The sequence below is a fragment of the Zonotrichia leucophrys genome, chromosome 6, assembly GCF_028769735.1.
Source record: "Zonotrichia leucophrys gambelii isolate GWCS_2022_RI chromosome 6, RI_Zleu_2.0, whole genome shotgun sequence".
Classification (NCBI taxonomy): Eukaryota; Metazoa; Chordata; class Aves; order Passeriformes; family Passerellidae; genus Zonotrichia; species Zonotrichia leucophrys.
The window spans coordinates 637468-652455 of record NC_088176.1 but is presented as its reverse complement, the minus strand read 5'-3'; the positions used below and the strand labels follow the sequence as shown (position 1 = coordinate 652455).

The window sequence follows — 14988 nt, the reverse complement described above, 5'->3', positions numbered from 1 at the left end:
CCCCGTGTGCTCAGCAGGGATCTGCTGCTCCCAGTCCCACAGGAAAGGGAAACAGCACCGCAGCATTCAGAGCTTTGCTCTTGGGAGGGTAGGGAAAATTCCTTCCTGGAAAGGGCTGCCCGGCCCTGGCACAGCTGCCCAGGGCAGGGCTGGAGTGCCCATCCCTGGGGGAGCTCACAGCGCTGTGGATGTGGCACCGGGGGACAGGGGCAGTGCTGGGACTCCATGGGCTCACAGGGCTTTTCCAGCCTCACCCCTTGCGTGGTTTCCAGCTCCTCAGGAGCATCACACCCTGTGATGACCAGAACTGAGGTTTGCTTGATGCTGTTTCCATGGAAACATCTCCATTCCGTGTCAGGAAGTGACCAGTGGGAAAGGGGCAGGCAGAGGCCAAGAGCCTCATCGGCCCCTGGAGGAAAAGGAATGAGGAAACCGAGTTCACCAGGAACCTTTTTATTTAAATATATAAAACATGGTATTTTGGCAAACATTCATTTTCTCATTAAATAAGGTAAAATCACAGAAGGGAAAGGCATTGCATCAGTAAAAACCAAGGAGAAGCCCCCCTGTGGTTCAGGTGCAGATTGCTGTGGGACAGGAAAAGCCTGTAAGCGACAGCCTGCGGTAAGTACAGCAGAGAACCTGGAGTAACTGCTGGGGTTCAATAAATGTCCTGGCAAAAGCAGCGGTTAGTAGGCACTAAATCCAAATTCTACCTCTGAACTAGGACAAACCAATGGAGTTTTACCCACATGCTCATCTCTTCCCACTGTGTCTCAACACCTTACACCTCCCACCGAAGTGAACTAAGCCACACGTACCAGAGGAAAGGCTGCCGGGGCAGCGAGAGCCCCTGGCAATTCCCGGATCATCCCTCAGGTCCCTCCTGTGCTGCAGAGCAGGGCCCACGCTCCCACCACCGGCACGGGAGGGGCGGGCTGGACACGGCCCAGCACGGGGGCTGCAGAAAAGCTGGCGCTGATTGAAACACGGAGCTGCTCTAATGCTCAGGCACCTCACTACCAAGCACTAAGGGACATCACAGCATCTGCACGTGCTCGTGGGGTTGGTTATCCAGCGGGGATTGATCCGGAAGGCTCTATGTGACACGGGAGCTCCAGCGTCTCCCTTCCCATTTTTAGACTAAACTAAAACAGGACACGGACAGGACACACACACGACGGCCACGACCAGCTCCCCTCCTTGCACCTCCTGCGCTCCAGCTGCGGCTGCTCCGCTCCAGCTGCACCCCCGGTGCCTCTAGAAGGTGCTGCTGGAGGCCGTGGTGGTCAGGCGCCTCCCGATGTAAATCCTGCAGCGGGTCAGAGCACACGGTCACAGCCCGGCTGTTCCAGTGCTGGGAACGCCCTCCCGGCCAGGCCCTGCCTCTGCAATTCCCGGCAGGAGCAGCACTGCCAGCTGCAGCCAAGCAGGAACAGAACTGCCCCGGAGCCCCAGTGAATGCCCCTGGTCTGGTGCCCTGGAGCCCCAGTGAATGCCCCTGGTCTGGTGCCCCTCCCAGCCCCAGTGAATGCCCCCGGTCTGGTGCCCTGGAGCCCCAATGAATGCCCCTGGTCTGGTGCCCCTCCCAGCCCCAGTGAATGCCCCTGGTCTGGTGCCCCTCCCAGCCCCAGTGAATGCCCCCTGGTCTGGTGCCCTGGAGCCCCAGTGAATGCCCCCGGTCTGGTGCCCTGGAGCCCCAGTGAATGCCCCTGGTCTGGTGCCCCTCCCAGCCCCAGTGAATGCCCCCTGGTCTGGTGCCCCTCCCAGCCCCAGTGAATGCCCCCGGTCTGGTGCCCCTCCCAGCCCCAGTGAATGCCCCTGGTCTGGTGCCCCTCCCAGCCCCAGTGAATGCCCCCGGTCTGGTGCCCCTCCCAGCCCCATAACTGCCCCTGGTCTGGTGCCCCTCCCAGCCCCATAACTGCCCCCTGGTTTGGTGCCCCTCCCAGCCCCAATGAATGCCCCTGGTCTGGTGCCCCTCCCAGCCCCAATGAATGCCCCTGGTCTGGTGCCCCTCCCAGCCCCAGTGAATGCCCCTGGTCTGGTGCCCCTCCCAGCCCCAGGGCCCAGCACCTGCCCCACACTCCTGTGGAAAGAAAACATCCCCCATCCCTTCCAGGAGGGAATTAAAACATCTGCTGAGTAATTTAAAATATTATTAAATATTTTTAAATTTATGCCGGTGAAACTTTAAAATCTATTCAATATTAGCTTTTTGCTTTGCTGATCTCCTAGTTGTGAGATTAAGAGTCTCATCTCCAGTGGAGCCAAGTGTTGTGTGACTACAGTTCCAGTGTACAGAATTCCTCATTTCCCTGCCTCTTAACTGTTCTGAGAAATTCCCAAACTGACAAAATCAGAAACTTCAACCATCCAGCAATACCACAGGCAGGAAGCACATCCTGAATAACCATCTTGGACAAAGAGGGAATTGGGAATCAGAATCAGGCCTCAAAGAAAGCAGGTAAAAAAAATCTTTTTTTTTTTCAATTGAACCTTACCCTAGTCCAATGGCCAGCAGGTGAGAGAGCAGCAGGGATGGGAGGAAAACCTTCAGGAACTCTGCAGAGAATATCCCCCCTTTCTTCATGACACTGGTGTTCCTCATGCTGAGCGTGGCCGTGCGCCGGGGGTGCTTGAAGAGGAACTCCCTGCGTGTGGGGAAGGAAGGTGAGCTGTGTGCTCAGGCAGCAGCAGCAGCAGCTGCAGGAGCTCTCCAGCACCTGTGGCAGCACTCACTTGGGCGGGATGTTCTCGGGCCGGCTGGACCAGTCCCAGATCCAATCCGCGTTCTTCCTCAGCAGCCGCTCCACCTCCCTCCTCCTCTCCAGGAAATCCTCCTCGGACTGCAACGAGAGCAGCAGCACTGACACTGAGCAGGCAGCTGGAGCTGAAGAGCTCACACTGCATCCAGAACCACTGCCCAGCACTGACACTGAGCAGGGCAGCTGGAGCTGCCAGAGCTCACACTGCATCCAGAACCACTGCCCAGCACTGACACTGAGCAGGGCAGCTGGAGCTGCCAGAGCTCACACTGCATCCAGAACCACTGCCCAGCACTGAGCAGGGCAGCTGGAGCTGCCAGAGCTCATACTGCACCCAGAACCACTGCCCAGCACTGACACTGAGCAGGGCAGCTGGAGCTGCCAGAGCTCACACTGCATCCAGCACCACTGCCCAGCACTGAGCAGGGCAGCTGGAGCTGCCAGAGCTCACACTGCATCCAGCACCACTGCCCAGCACTGACACTGAGCAGGGCAGCTCGAGCTGCCAGAGCTCACACTGCACCCAGAACCACTGCCCAGCACTGAGCAGGCAGCTGGAGCTGCCAGAGCTCCTGCTCCAGCCAGCACCACCGCCCAGCCCTGGCACCCCCCTTCCCAGCCCTTCCCACCCCCTTCTGGGATGTGTTCACATCCCAGATCAAGAGCTGGAGCAGGGAGATCCATCCTCACTCAGAGCAGGGTGAGAATGGCAAAGACCATATCCCATATCCAATATCCCATATGTGCCCAAGACAAGACTGCCCTGGCAGTGAAATCCCAGAGCCAAGCATTTCATCCTTAGGCACAGTCCCAAAATACCCCCAGCTCCCAGCCCTGATGGGCAGTGGCACAGGGATTGGACACTGGCACAGGGATTGGACACTGGCACAGGGATTGCTGCCCTATCCCTGATGGGCACTGGCACAGGGATTGCTGCCCTGTCCCTGATGGACACTGGCACAGGGATTGCTGCCCTGTCCCTGATGGACACTGGCACAGGGATTGGACACTGGCACAGGGATTGCTGCCCTATCCCTGATGGGCACTGGCACAGGGATTGGACACTGGCACAGGGATTGCTGCCCTACCCCAGCCCTGATGGACACTGGCACAGGATTGCTGTCCTGTCCCTGATGGGCAGTGGCACAGGGATTGGACACTGGCACAGGGATTGCTGCCCTGTCCCTGATGGGCACTGGCACAGGATTGCTGCCCTGTCCCTGATGGACACTGGCACAGGATTGCTGCCCTACCCCAGCCCTGCTGGACGCTGGCACAGGGATTGCTGCCCTGTCCCTGCTGGATGCTGGCACAGGATTGCTGCCCTGTCCCTGATGGACACTGGCACAGGGATTGCTGCCCTGTCCCTGATGGGCACTGGCACAGGGATTGGACACTGGCACAGGGATTGCTGCCCTGTCCCTGATGGGCACTGGCACAGGGATTGCTGCCCTGTCCCTGATGGGCACTGGCACAGGGATTGGACACTGGCACAGGATTGCTGCCCTGTCCCTGATGGGCACTGGCACAGGGATTGCTGCCCTATCCCTGATGGGCACTGGCACAGGATTGCTGCCCTGTCCCTGATGGGCACTGGCACAGGGATTGGACACTGGCACAGGATTGCTGCCCTGTCCCTGATGGGCACTGGCACAGGGATTGGACACTGGCACAGGGATTGCTGCCCTGTCCCTGATGGGCACTGGCACAGGGATTGCTGGCCAGGCTCAGAGCTGGCAGATGTCCCTGGCAGCCCCTGCCCAGCCCCTGGCAGGCAGCCCTTCCACCCCTGGCCATGGTGGCAGGCAGGTGAGCCTGGCCAGGCGTGTGCTCGCAGCAGAAGCCCCCCAGCCCCAGCTGTGGTGCAGTTACAGCACAAACGCTGAGTCAGGGCACAGCTCCTGGCTCGGCTCGGCTCCATTCCACACAGCCCAGGCCCTGGGATAAAAATAGATGCTGCTCCCAGAATTCCAACAGCTCTGGATGCACACACACACACACAGGATGGAAATAAAACTGTCCAGGCAGCTGGAGTGCTGATGGCTTTCTAACTTGGGGTTATTTGTTCTCAAAGTCTAAATAATGATCTTTAAACAGCTGAAGGGTGTTTCTGACAATATAAAATAATAATTTCCAGTAATAATTAACTTGCAGTACCACATTTAGCTAACCTAAAGCTGAGTCCTTGGAGTCTGGCAGGAGTTGTAGAAATGATGCAGAAAAATTCACTTCCTTGAAATACTTCCTTCCTCAAAATGCTTTGTGAGTCATTTTTTTAATATTAAAAGCTAATTTATTACACTGGAGATTTCAGATTTCAGCCTGTCATCCTGCAATAAGCCCTGTATTGATTAAATATGGTCAATGTACATCATTTCCCCCACTCTTGTTGCAAATGTGTTTATTCATTTTCCTTGCAAGGTAAACAAACCTACAAAGTGAAATCAGAACAGGGAGTTTTCCAAAGCAGCACATATTCAGGTTTGGTATTAATTCTTAAAATACCTGGAATCAAAGCTATGGCAGGGCTTGGAAATTGTGTCTTTTTGGCTACCATATTTAAGTGACTCTAGAAATTCTTGCAGCTGTCAAAATATCTTAAAATTCCTACTGAATTAGTGGAGGTGCATTTCAGCATTGGTGGGGGATGCAGGAAATGCTCCCCATCAGCAGCCAAAGGGAGAGGGCAAACCCTTCTGAAAAATCTCAGCCACAGATTGGAAAGGCCAAACCAAAACATCCCCACGTGTGAGGAACAAACAGAGCCAGGCTGGATGTGCCAGGGCTGCTGTGAGCTGTGCAAGCCTCTGCTTCAGCAGCTTCTGCTGCTCCTGCCCCAAGCTCAGAGCTGCCCGCTCCCCCAGCCAGGTGAGGACCTTACCTGGAAGCTGTTCTTCTCCCCACTGCTGTGGCTCTCTATCTCCAGAGCTCTGTGGCTGTCCTGGGGGGTCTGCGAGCGAGGAGGGCTGCACAGGACAGAGGCACCAGGACAGGGGCAGGTGAGGTGTTCTGTGAGCCCAGGAGTGCCCCAGCCGTGCCCCAGGGGCTGCACGGGGCAGTGCTGCCACCCCAGGCACTGCCCTGACCCCTGCCCTCTGCCCACGCTGCTGGGGAGCCCTGGCACTTGCACACAAACAACAGGCAGCAAATGAGGAGGGGCAGCAGGGCTTGGTTTGAATCCCCACCTGCCAGGCCAGGCCTGTCCTGCTGTGGAGTTGAGTCCTGGAGTTTGGGCTTTTCCAAACACCATTTGGGCTGGAGAGCTCACAGCCCATCCAAATGCAGCACATGCACTGGGCCAGGGCTGGGCTGCCCTGTGACCCCCTGGACATCGGCCCTGGCTTCCATATAAACACACGTGTTCATATGGGAACACACACCGAACACACCCTGTGCACACCTGTGTTCACACAAACACACACCTGTGTACACGTGTGTTCACACAAACACACACACCCTATGCACACCTGTGTTCACACCAACACACACCTGTGTACACCTGTGTTCACACAAACACACACCTGTGTACACCTGTGTTCATACAAACACACACCCTGTGCACACCTGTGTTCACACAAACACACACCTGTACACACCTGTGTTCATACAAAACACACACCTGTGTTCATACAAAACACACACCTGTGCACACCTGTGTTCACACAAACACACACCCCTGTGCACACCTGTGTTCATACAAAACACACCCTGTGCACACCTGTGTTCACACACACACCCTGTGCACACCTGTGTTCACACAAACACACACCTGTGCACACCTGTGTTCACACAAACAGGCTGGGCTGCTCTGTGACCCCCTGGACTTCTGCCCTGGCTTCCAGGCACACATGCACACACGTGTTCATATGGAACACCCACCAAACACACACCCTGTGCACACCTGTGTTCACACAAACAGCACATGACATTCACACACCCATGCAGCATTCCTGCCTCTGGCACACCCTGGGGACCCCGTGGTGACCTGGCACAGCCCTGCTCACCTGTCACAGTGGGAGCTCTCCCTGGAGCTGCTCCTGCCCGACTCGTGCTGGGCGTCCAGCAGGATCTTCTCCATGTCCCCGTTGTGGATGGAGAGCGAGGCTGGCACCTGCTCCTGGCTGCCCGTGGACACGGAGCTGCTGCTGCCATTGCTGAAGTGCAGCTCCACCCAGGACCCTGCGGGCAGAAAGCAGCGCTGAGCACACGGCCTGGGGCTGCCAGTGACACTGCAGGGACACGGGCCAGCCCTGCCGCCCCGCTCATAAACAGCCCGGAGTGCAAAGGGCAGGCAGCTGGGCTGGGAGGGCTCGCAGCGCTGGGAGGGAGCTGCTCAGCAGTACATTGTGTTTCTTTCTCTCTGCACATACAGATCTTGTAGGGTATGTTCAATTTTTATTGTTCAGCATAGGTGGCAGTCAGGATAATCTCAAGGACTTTTGCTGCCAAGGTTCAGTTGTTCGTTTGTTGAAATGACTTTGGGCTCAGGGACTGTTTAGTGCAGCCTTTCTCCAGTGCCATTTGTAGGTGCTGCTGTTAAGCAACTGCGGGAGTGTGGCAAGGCTGTCATGGGTTTGCTGCTAGCAGTATATTTAACACGGTCACATGGCCTTTGTTTTCCTAAGGGAGGGAATAACAACTCCCTCCTGGGCAGGGACAGCTCACTGCAGGGCCGGGAGCTGCTCCCTCCCTCTGGAATCCTGGAATGCTTTGGGTGGGAGGGTCCCCAAATCCCCCCAGTGCCACCCCTGCCATGGCAGGGACACCTCCCACTGTCCCAGGTGCTCCAGCCCCAGTGTCCAGCCTGGCCTTGGGCACTGCCAGGGATCCAGGGGCAGCCACAGCTGCTCTGGGCACCTGTGCCAGGGCTGCCCACCCTGCCAGGGAACAATTCCCAATTCCCAATCTCCATCCAGCCCTGCCAGGGAACAATTCCCAATCTCCCATCCAGCCCTGCCAGGGAACAATTCCCAATTCCCAATATCCCATCCAGCCCTGCCAGGGAACAATTCCCAATTCCCAATATCCCATCCAGCCCTGCCAGGGAACAATTCCCAATTCCCCATCTCCCATCCAGCCCTGCCCTCTGGCAGTGGGGTGTCCTGTCCCTCCAGCCCCCCAGGAATGAGCTCAGGGAACAGAAAATTCCCGAGTTACCCAGTGCCAGAGGAACCCCAGTGTGGAGCAGATGTGGCCCAGCCCCAGCAGTGCCCAGCGAGGACAGGAGCAGGAGGGCAGCGGGAACTCCCTGCATTCTGGGCAGGGATGTCTCAGGAATCAGCAGGGAAAGGAGAGACAGGGCCAGAGGCGCTCGGGCTGCCCAGGGAACAAAGCAGAGCAGGAGCAGCTGGAGCTGCAGGCTCCCTTCCCAGCCACCCAGCAGCACAGGAACCAGGGGGGAGAAGCCAGAGCACGTTCAGTGTGGAGCAGGAACGTCAGACCAGCAAAGATACCCCAGATATCCTGGCTGGGAGGAGACCCAGGGCTCCAAAACCAACTGGAACAGCACAAAGCCAAACTGCCTCATGTGCATCAACAACACGAGTATCTCCATCCCAAATACACACATCTCCATCTGGACAGCCGAAGTACCACAAAACCTGCTGGATACAAACATTCCAGCCCACCGAGTTTGGAAGAGATGCTTTTCTTCCAAACCCCTTTTCCTTCACAGCTGGTTTGTTGTTGTTTGGGTTTGTTTGGGAATTTTCCCCTCCACGTGACAGTGCCTGGCATGTGGCAGGGAGCGTGTTCGGAGCCAGACAAACCCCTCCCTACCCTTTCCCCCGAAACCTAGGGAAGCCCAAGTTGTTACCAAAGAACAATCCCAACCACTAGAGCTCAAATTAAGACTTTATCTGCTGGACTCTTACTGGGTACAGCCCAGGGAATGCGGGATAAAGCAGGGAGAGGATTGGGATTGCAGCACCAGGGACAGAATACGTGGTTTACAATTTTCCCCTCCTTTCCTTCTCCTTTAGGACAGAATACGTGGTTTACAATTTTCCCCTCCTTTCCTTCTCCCTTCTTTTCTTTCCCCTCCTGAGAGAAGGGCTGTGCTGGAGCACATGGAACAGGCTGTGATATCACCAGTTAAAGATAAAAGCAGCTGTGTTTTTATGAGGCTGGAAACACAAACAGACCGAAGCCCAGGAGAGGCGAAGCAGCCCGGCCAGACAAGTCTCGGGGATGGCCTCGGGACAGAGGGGTCTGTCACGATATCCCAGCCCAGGACACATGTGCGAGCACAGACCAGCACCGCAAAGCACAGGATCAGTGGGAAGCGTAATTTTGTTAAGATACAGCTTTCAAGGCCGGGAATTAAGAAGCAGAATTCCGCAGAGCGATGAGGATGGCCCCTAAATCGCTACACCCCCGTGCCAGCCGCACTGTGCGTGGGATTTTCCTTTTCCCGGCCAATCCGGGTCTACCCAACACCCGATCCCCGCGACTGGCCCAGCCCTGCTCACAGGCACCCCCACCGGGCCCGTTCCCCGGGACGATGGACACGCACTGCGGCGCGCACATCGGCCACGGCAATCACCCAATATCGCGACACAGAACGGCCGCGCGCGGGCCCGCCCCCAGCCCGCAGTCCCCGGGCAGTGCCCCCCACAGCCCGCAGTGCGGTGCCAGCCCTCCGCGGCGCTGCCCGCGGCCTTACCCTGCAGGTTCTCCTCCTGAGGGCTCTGTCGCGACATGGCTGGCGGGCGGCCGGGCACGCACTGACCGCGCGCCGCCCGACTCAGCGCACGGTGACAGCCCCGCTGACGTCAGCGCCGCACCGCCCGCCCATTGGCCAGCGCGGCGGGGCGGGACGGGGCGGGGCAGAGATGGGGCGGGGGGGCGCGCGCGCTCCCTCGGCGCCCTCCGGGCTGCCATGATGGCGGGGCGGGAGCGGGGCCGGGCGGGGAAATGGGAGAGCGGGGATGGTTCCCGTGGGACATCATCCCGCAAAACATCATCATCCCGCCAAACATCATCATCCCGCCGGACATCATCCCTCATGGCTCCCGCGCTCTGCCCGCTGAGCGCTCCGCACGGCTCGCCGGTCCGCGGGCCTCCCGCACGGCGCTTCAGAGGCACACGGGGAAGGCGGACACGGGGGGGGCGGTTTCAAAAGATACACGGAGACATTTCAAAGGATACACGGAGCGAGTTTCAAAGGAGACACGGAGGGGCTTTCAAAGCAGACACGTCCGCTTGCAAAGTCACAGCTTGCGGCCGCTGAGCCAGCCCCGACGGCGAATGATACATGGCCCTAAAATAGGTAATAATCACAGAATGGTTGGGTTGGAAAGGACCCACAAGCGTCATCGAGTCCGACTCAGCCCTGCACAAAACAGCCCCAAGAAAATTAATAAATAATAATAAATAAATAATAGATAATAAATAAATCTTTTGGTCTTTAATTGACGCGATGCCATCAGGGCTCTCGACAGCAGGAACCACTTAACTCGTGTTGTTTTTGAAAGCAGATACTGATTTACTGCTGGGATGTTGTAAAGGCACATGCATAAAACCTGATGTTATTTAGTCAAAGTATTAACTCAATTAAAGCATGCAGGCTTTTCTGCCTTGTCTGGAATTGTTTTCACCTGCGCCTTTCTGCAGCCGAGTCACAGAGCCCAAGTGAAATACATCAGTAAATAGTGTGTGAGTTGTGAATATTGCCTTATAACCGTCCCAGAAGGACGAGGCCGGGTGTTAGGGGTGTGGGCATGGCACTCGGTGTAGCCGGTGGATTAGGAGGGGCAATGCAGCGGTTCTGTTCCAGCAGGGAAGAGCCGTCCGTGGCGGGAGCAAAGGCCGCGTTTAACCGGGCAACGAGGGCCGGGTTCCCGGTGCCGGCGCTCGGGGCCGCTCCCGCTCCTCCCGCGGAGCTCTGCTGCTCCCTGCTGCCGGCAGCCTCGGGCACGGACACGGCAGCCGCTCCTCGGGGAGGAGGTTCTGCCTCTGGGACCGGCTCCTCTCCTGCAGCCAGCCCTGCCTCGGCTGTGAGGAACGGGAGGCGCAGCAAGTTCTGGCTCCAGGATCTGCCCCTCTCCTGCAGGCAGCACTGCCTTGGCTGTGAGGAACAGGGAGCTCAGCACTGCAGTCACACAGCAAGGGCTGCCTGTCTCAGGAGGGATGTGGGGATCACGGAATCACAGAACCCCAGAATAGTTTGGGTTGGCAGGGACACTTCCCACTGTCCCAGATGCTCCCAGCCCCAGTGTCCAGCCTGGCCTTGGTTGGCACTGCCAGGGATCCAGGGGCAGCCACAGCTGCTCTTTCATCGGTCATTGGGTGAATGCTTTTATTTTCATGTATAATTTGATGGCAGAAACTTTTGGGTTATTGGCAGAGACACACTCTGCTGTCATCAGGAGAAATTGTGAATTTTCCTGTTGTTGGATGAAGTCTTTGAAAGGTTATTGATTTGTTGCACTGCGATCCTCTGCACAGCTGGGACTCGCCCTAATCTTATTTACTTGCATGTCACAGACCAATCATGTATTGACTAATTCCCTTTAAGCCACAAACAGTGACCATCTCCTCCACAGAATAACAAAGGCATTGATTTGGGTATGGAGTCGCGCTTGCTGCTCAGACAGCTTCAACTTTGTGTTTGGTTTTCAGCCTCTGGGCTGGGCCTGGAACGAGGGCTCAGCCCAGCTGTGAGGGATGGGTATTTCAGGCATTGCACAGAAGTTGTTTGTAATCCCAAACCCATGATAAACTTGCATTAGTTCAGAAATGGATAATATTTGCTGACGTTTCTTTGGTTTCTTACTAACAAAAATCAAAGTAATCCACCCACTTCCTAGCAGTACAATGTGAGACAGCGGGAATTTCAGGACTGATTTGGGAAAATGTGCCTACAGCTCCTGCCAGGAGGGCACAGCCGGGGGGAACAGGGACAGGAGCAGAGGGAACGGCCCCAGGCTGGGCCAGGGCAGGGCCCAGCAGGAATTGCCCCATGGAAAGGGGGCTCAGGCACTGCCCAGGGAGGGTTCAGTGCCCAGCCCTGCAGGTGGCACCTGGAGCTGGCACTCAGACTGGGGACAGGGTGGGCATGGGCACAGCTGGGACTCCAGGGCTGGGAGGGCTTTTCCAACCCAAATGATTTGGTGATTCCGTGACTGTTGCTGTCCTGTGCAGACAGAGGCTCAAACCCCGCTGCAATCTGAGCACTCCTGTCTGCATCCCACCGAGGGTTGGTCATTAACCTCCCTGGCTGCCTCTGGAAATCCAGCCGTGTGTGTTTCATGCTGAGCATTTCTTGGAACCAGGTTCATCATTAACCACCCAGCTGCTCTTGCATCCTTTCCACCCCACTGCTGCTCACCCAGGCTGCTGATGTGGGACAGTGCAAGGTGTCCCTGCCCACCACGGGTGGAACATGAGGAGCCTTAAGGTTCCTTGCAGCCCAAACCCTTGTGAGATTTGCTGGTTCTCTGATTTCACTCCATTTGGAGCGTTAATAAAAGCCTGTGTGTGGTGTGGCCGCTGCCGTGGCAGGGCTGTGCTGTCCTGGGCCATTGTCACACTCCTCAGCAATCCCCACACACTCTGTGTTGGTGTTCACAGGGGTCCCAGGGTGAGGGACAAGACAAGCATCTGACTCCATGTTTCAGAAGGCTGATTTATTATTTTGTTATATATATTATATTAAAACTATACTAAAAGAATAGAAGAAAGGATTTCATCAGAAGGCTGGCTAAGAATAGAATAGCAAAGAATGATAACAAAGGTTTGTGGCTCAAGCTCTCTGTCCGAGCCAGCTGGCTGTGATTGGCCATTAATTAGAAACAATGACACGAGACCAATCCCAGATGCACCTGTTGCATCCCACAGCAGCAGATAACCATTGTTTGCATTTTGTTCCTGAGGCCTCCCAGCTTCTCAGGAGGAAAACTCCTAAGGAAAGGATTTTCCATAAAAGATGTGTGTGACCCACTCTGTGCCGTTCTGTGCTGGCTGCCCAGGGGCATTAGTCCTGTCTGACCCGAGCTCGGTGTCACAGGGAGCTCACAACCTGTGCTGGCTCAGCTGGACAGGGCACAAACCAGGGCTTAAACCAAGCCCAGAGCGCTGCTGGTTTGCTTTCAGTCTCACAATGGAAGAAACTCTGACCACTTCCAGCGTGAATCAGAAAAGCAGAGCATGAAAATGCCTTCAGCTCTTCTTTCCTTCCTAACTTCAGGTTTTTAAAGCCCGTTCCCGTTTGTGTGCAGCTCAGCCCATGGAAGCTGCCAGAGGAATGCTCCTCCTGAGCGCTTGCCAGCTGAAAAACAAACCCCCATTCTCTGAGTGATGCAAACCGCTGCTGGGCTCTTGTGCAGGTCACTTACAGCACTGCCTGCGACGTGACTTGTTTTGCTTACAAACTCCCACAAAGTGTTGCAATTCAGCTCTAAAAATAGAAGGCAGTTTCATTTGTCCCGGAGCCGTTGTTGTCACAGCTCGCAGAGGCACAGCCAGTCCTGCTGTCTCCAAGTGCCACTACATGTCCCTTTGGCAAAGGGTAACTGAACCACCGAGAGGGAACAGGCAGGGGAACACAGCGCGGGGATCCACAAAAACAGGAACAAGTTTCTAAGGAATCCGGTCAGCAGTCATGTGTTCGTTGTCCTGCACAGTTGTGAGCTTTGGATGGAGGGAAAATGAAGATTTTCTATGCAAAGTTCCAGATACACAGCTGTTGTTAAAGAGAGGAAAAACCGCAGACCCTCCTTTCTAAAACAGAAATTGTGTTCTAGGGTAGGTTTCTGCTTCCCAGCCCTGCACTCAGGTCACTCTGTCGTTCCTGTCAGGAGTTCATGGACATGCACTGGGAACAGCTCCCAGTCTTCACTATTTCTCATGTCAGGAAAACACAAAATCAACAAATATGTCCTATATCCTATTTGCTTGTAGAGAACTTTGTGGTGTGGGGCTGTTAGAAGTACCTTGTACCCAAAGGCATTTCCTTTATGCGTATTTGTGATTAGTTTCTGATGGAAAGGGGAATTTTCAGTGAGTGACTATTGACTATGGATATTTCCTCAGGTGTGAGGAGCAGTGGGATACAGCACGTTGGGGGTTCCAGACCTGCTTTACATTTGTGTGTTTTAGTCCTCAGATCAAACCTTGCAACAACGCCTGCCTTTTCCACCCTCCAGCACTGCCAGGTCACTGCAGAGCATGCTGGCACCCAGGAATGCCATTCCTGTAAGGGATACACCCAATTCTTGCCCTGCACTTCCACAGGGGTGGGCATCCATGGAACATGGAGTGAGTCCAGAGTCCTCTGCTCTGGAGCCAGGCTGGGACACCTGAGGGTGCTCACCTGGGCAGGAGCAGCTCCAGGGAGAGCTCAGAGCCCCTGGCAGGGCCTGAAGGGGCTCCAGGAGAGCTGCAGAGGGACTGGGGACAGGGATGGAGGGACAGGACACAGGGAATGGCTCCCAGTGCCAGAGGGCAGGGATGGATGGGATATTGGGAATTGGGAATTGTTCCCTGGCAGGGCTGGATGGGATATTGGGAATTGGGAATTGTTCCCTGGCAGGGTGGGCAGCCCTGGCACAGGTGCCCAGAGCAGCTGTGGCTGCCCCTGGATCCCTGGCAGTGCCCAAGGCCAGGCTGGACACTGGGGCTGGAGCACCTGGGACAGTGGGAGGTGTCCCTGCCATGGCTGGGGTGGCACTGGGTGGGTTTGGGGTCCCTTCCAGCCCAGAAGAGCCCATAATTCCATGAGTCTATAAACTTGATCCCATCTCTATTGCCAGGAGCAAGTGCTAAGCCTGGCAGCTGTTTTTAAATCCAAGTGTCCTTCAATCTCCCCCTGCCCTTTCCAGCAAGGCAGGAGGAGCAGCTCCAGCTGTGCGGGCTCCAGCTGTGCTGGACACAGAGCTTTGGCTTCCTCGTGGGGCTGGGAGTGCCCATCCTGGCCGGAGAGCGGGGCCTGAGCGCGTTTGGGACAGCAGCCTCGGCTGGCTGGGAAGGGACAGCCACGGAACGGGGGAACGGAGGGAACGGAGGGCTCTGGAGCCGGGAGCGGGGCTGATCTGGGGATGGGAGGGACGGGAGGGCTCTGGAGCTGATCCCAGCAGGCAGGGATGGATGGGAGGGCTCTGGAGCTGATCTCGGGATGGGAGGGCTCTGGAGCTGATCTCGCAGGCAGGCAGGGATGGATGGGAGGGCTCTGGAGCTGATCTCGGGATGGGAGGGCTCTGGAGCTGATCTCGCAGGCAGGCAG

At 56.3% G+C, this 14988-nt stretch overlaps 1 protein-coding gene across 1 annotated transcript; it reads right to left on the bottom strand.

Moving 5' to 3' along the window:
* Positions 1-437: 437 nt before the first annotated feature.
* On the bottom strand, positions 438-9566 carry BNIP3 (BCL2 interacting protein 3). Its single transcript, XM_064716893.1, has 6 exons — positions 9430-9566; positions 6770-6944; positions 5647-5731; positions 2740-2846; positions 2502-2651; positions 438-1312 (listed from the first exon to the last, which is right to left on the bottom strand). Exons 1-6 carry the CDS (start codon positions 9464-9466, stop codon positions 1261-1263), a joined length of 606 nt encoding a protein of 201 aa, XP_064572963.1. The 5' UTR covers positions 9467-9566; the 3' UTR covers positions 438-1260.
* Positions 9567-14988: the final 5422 nt, after the last annotated feature.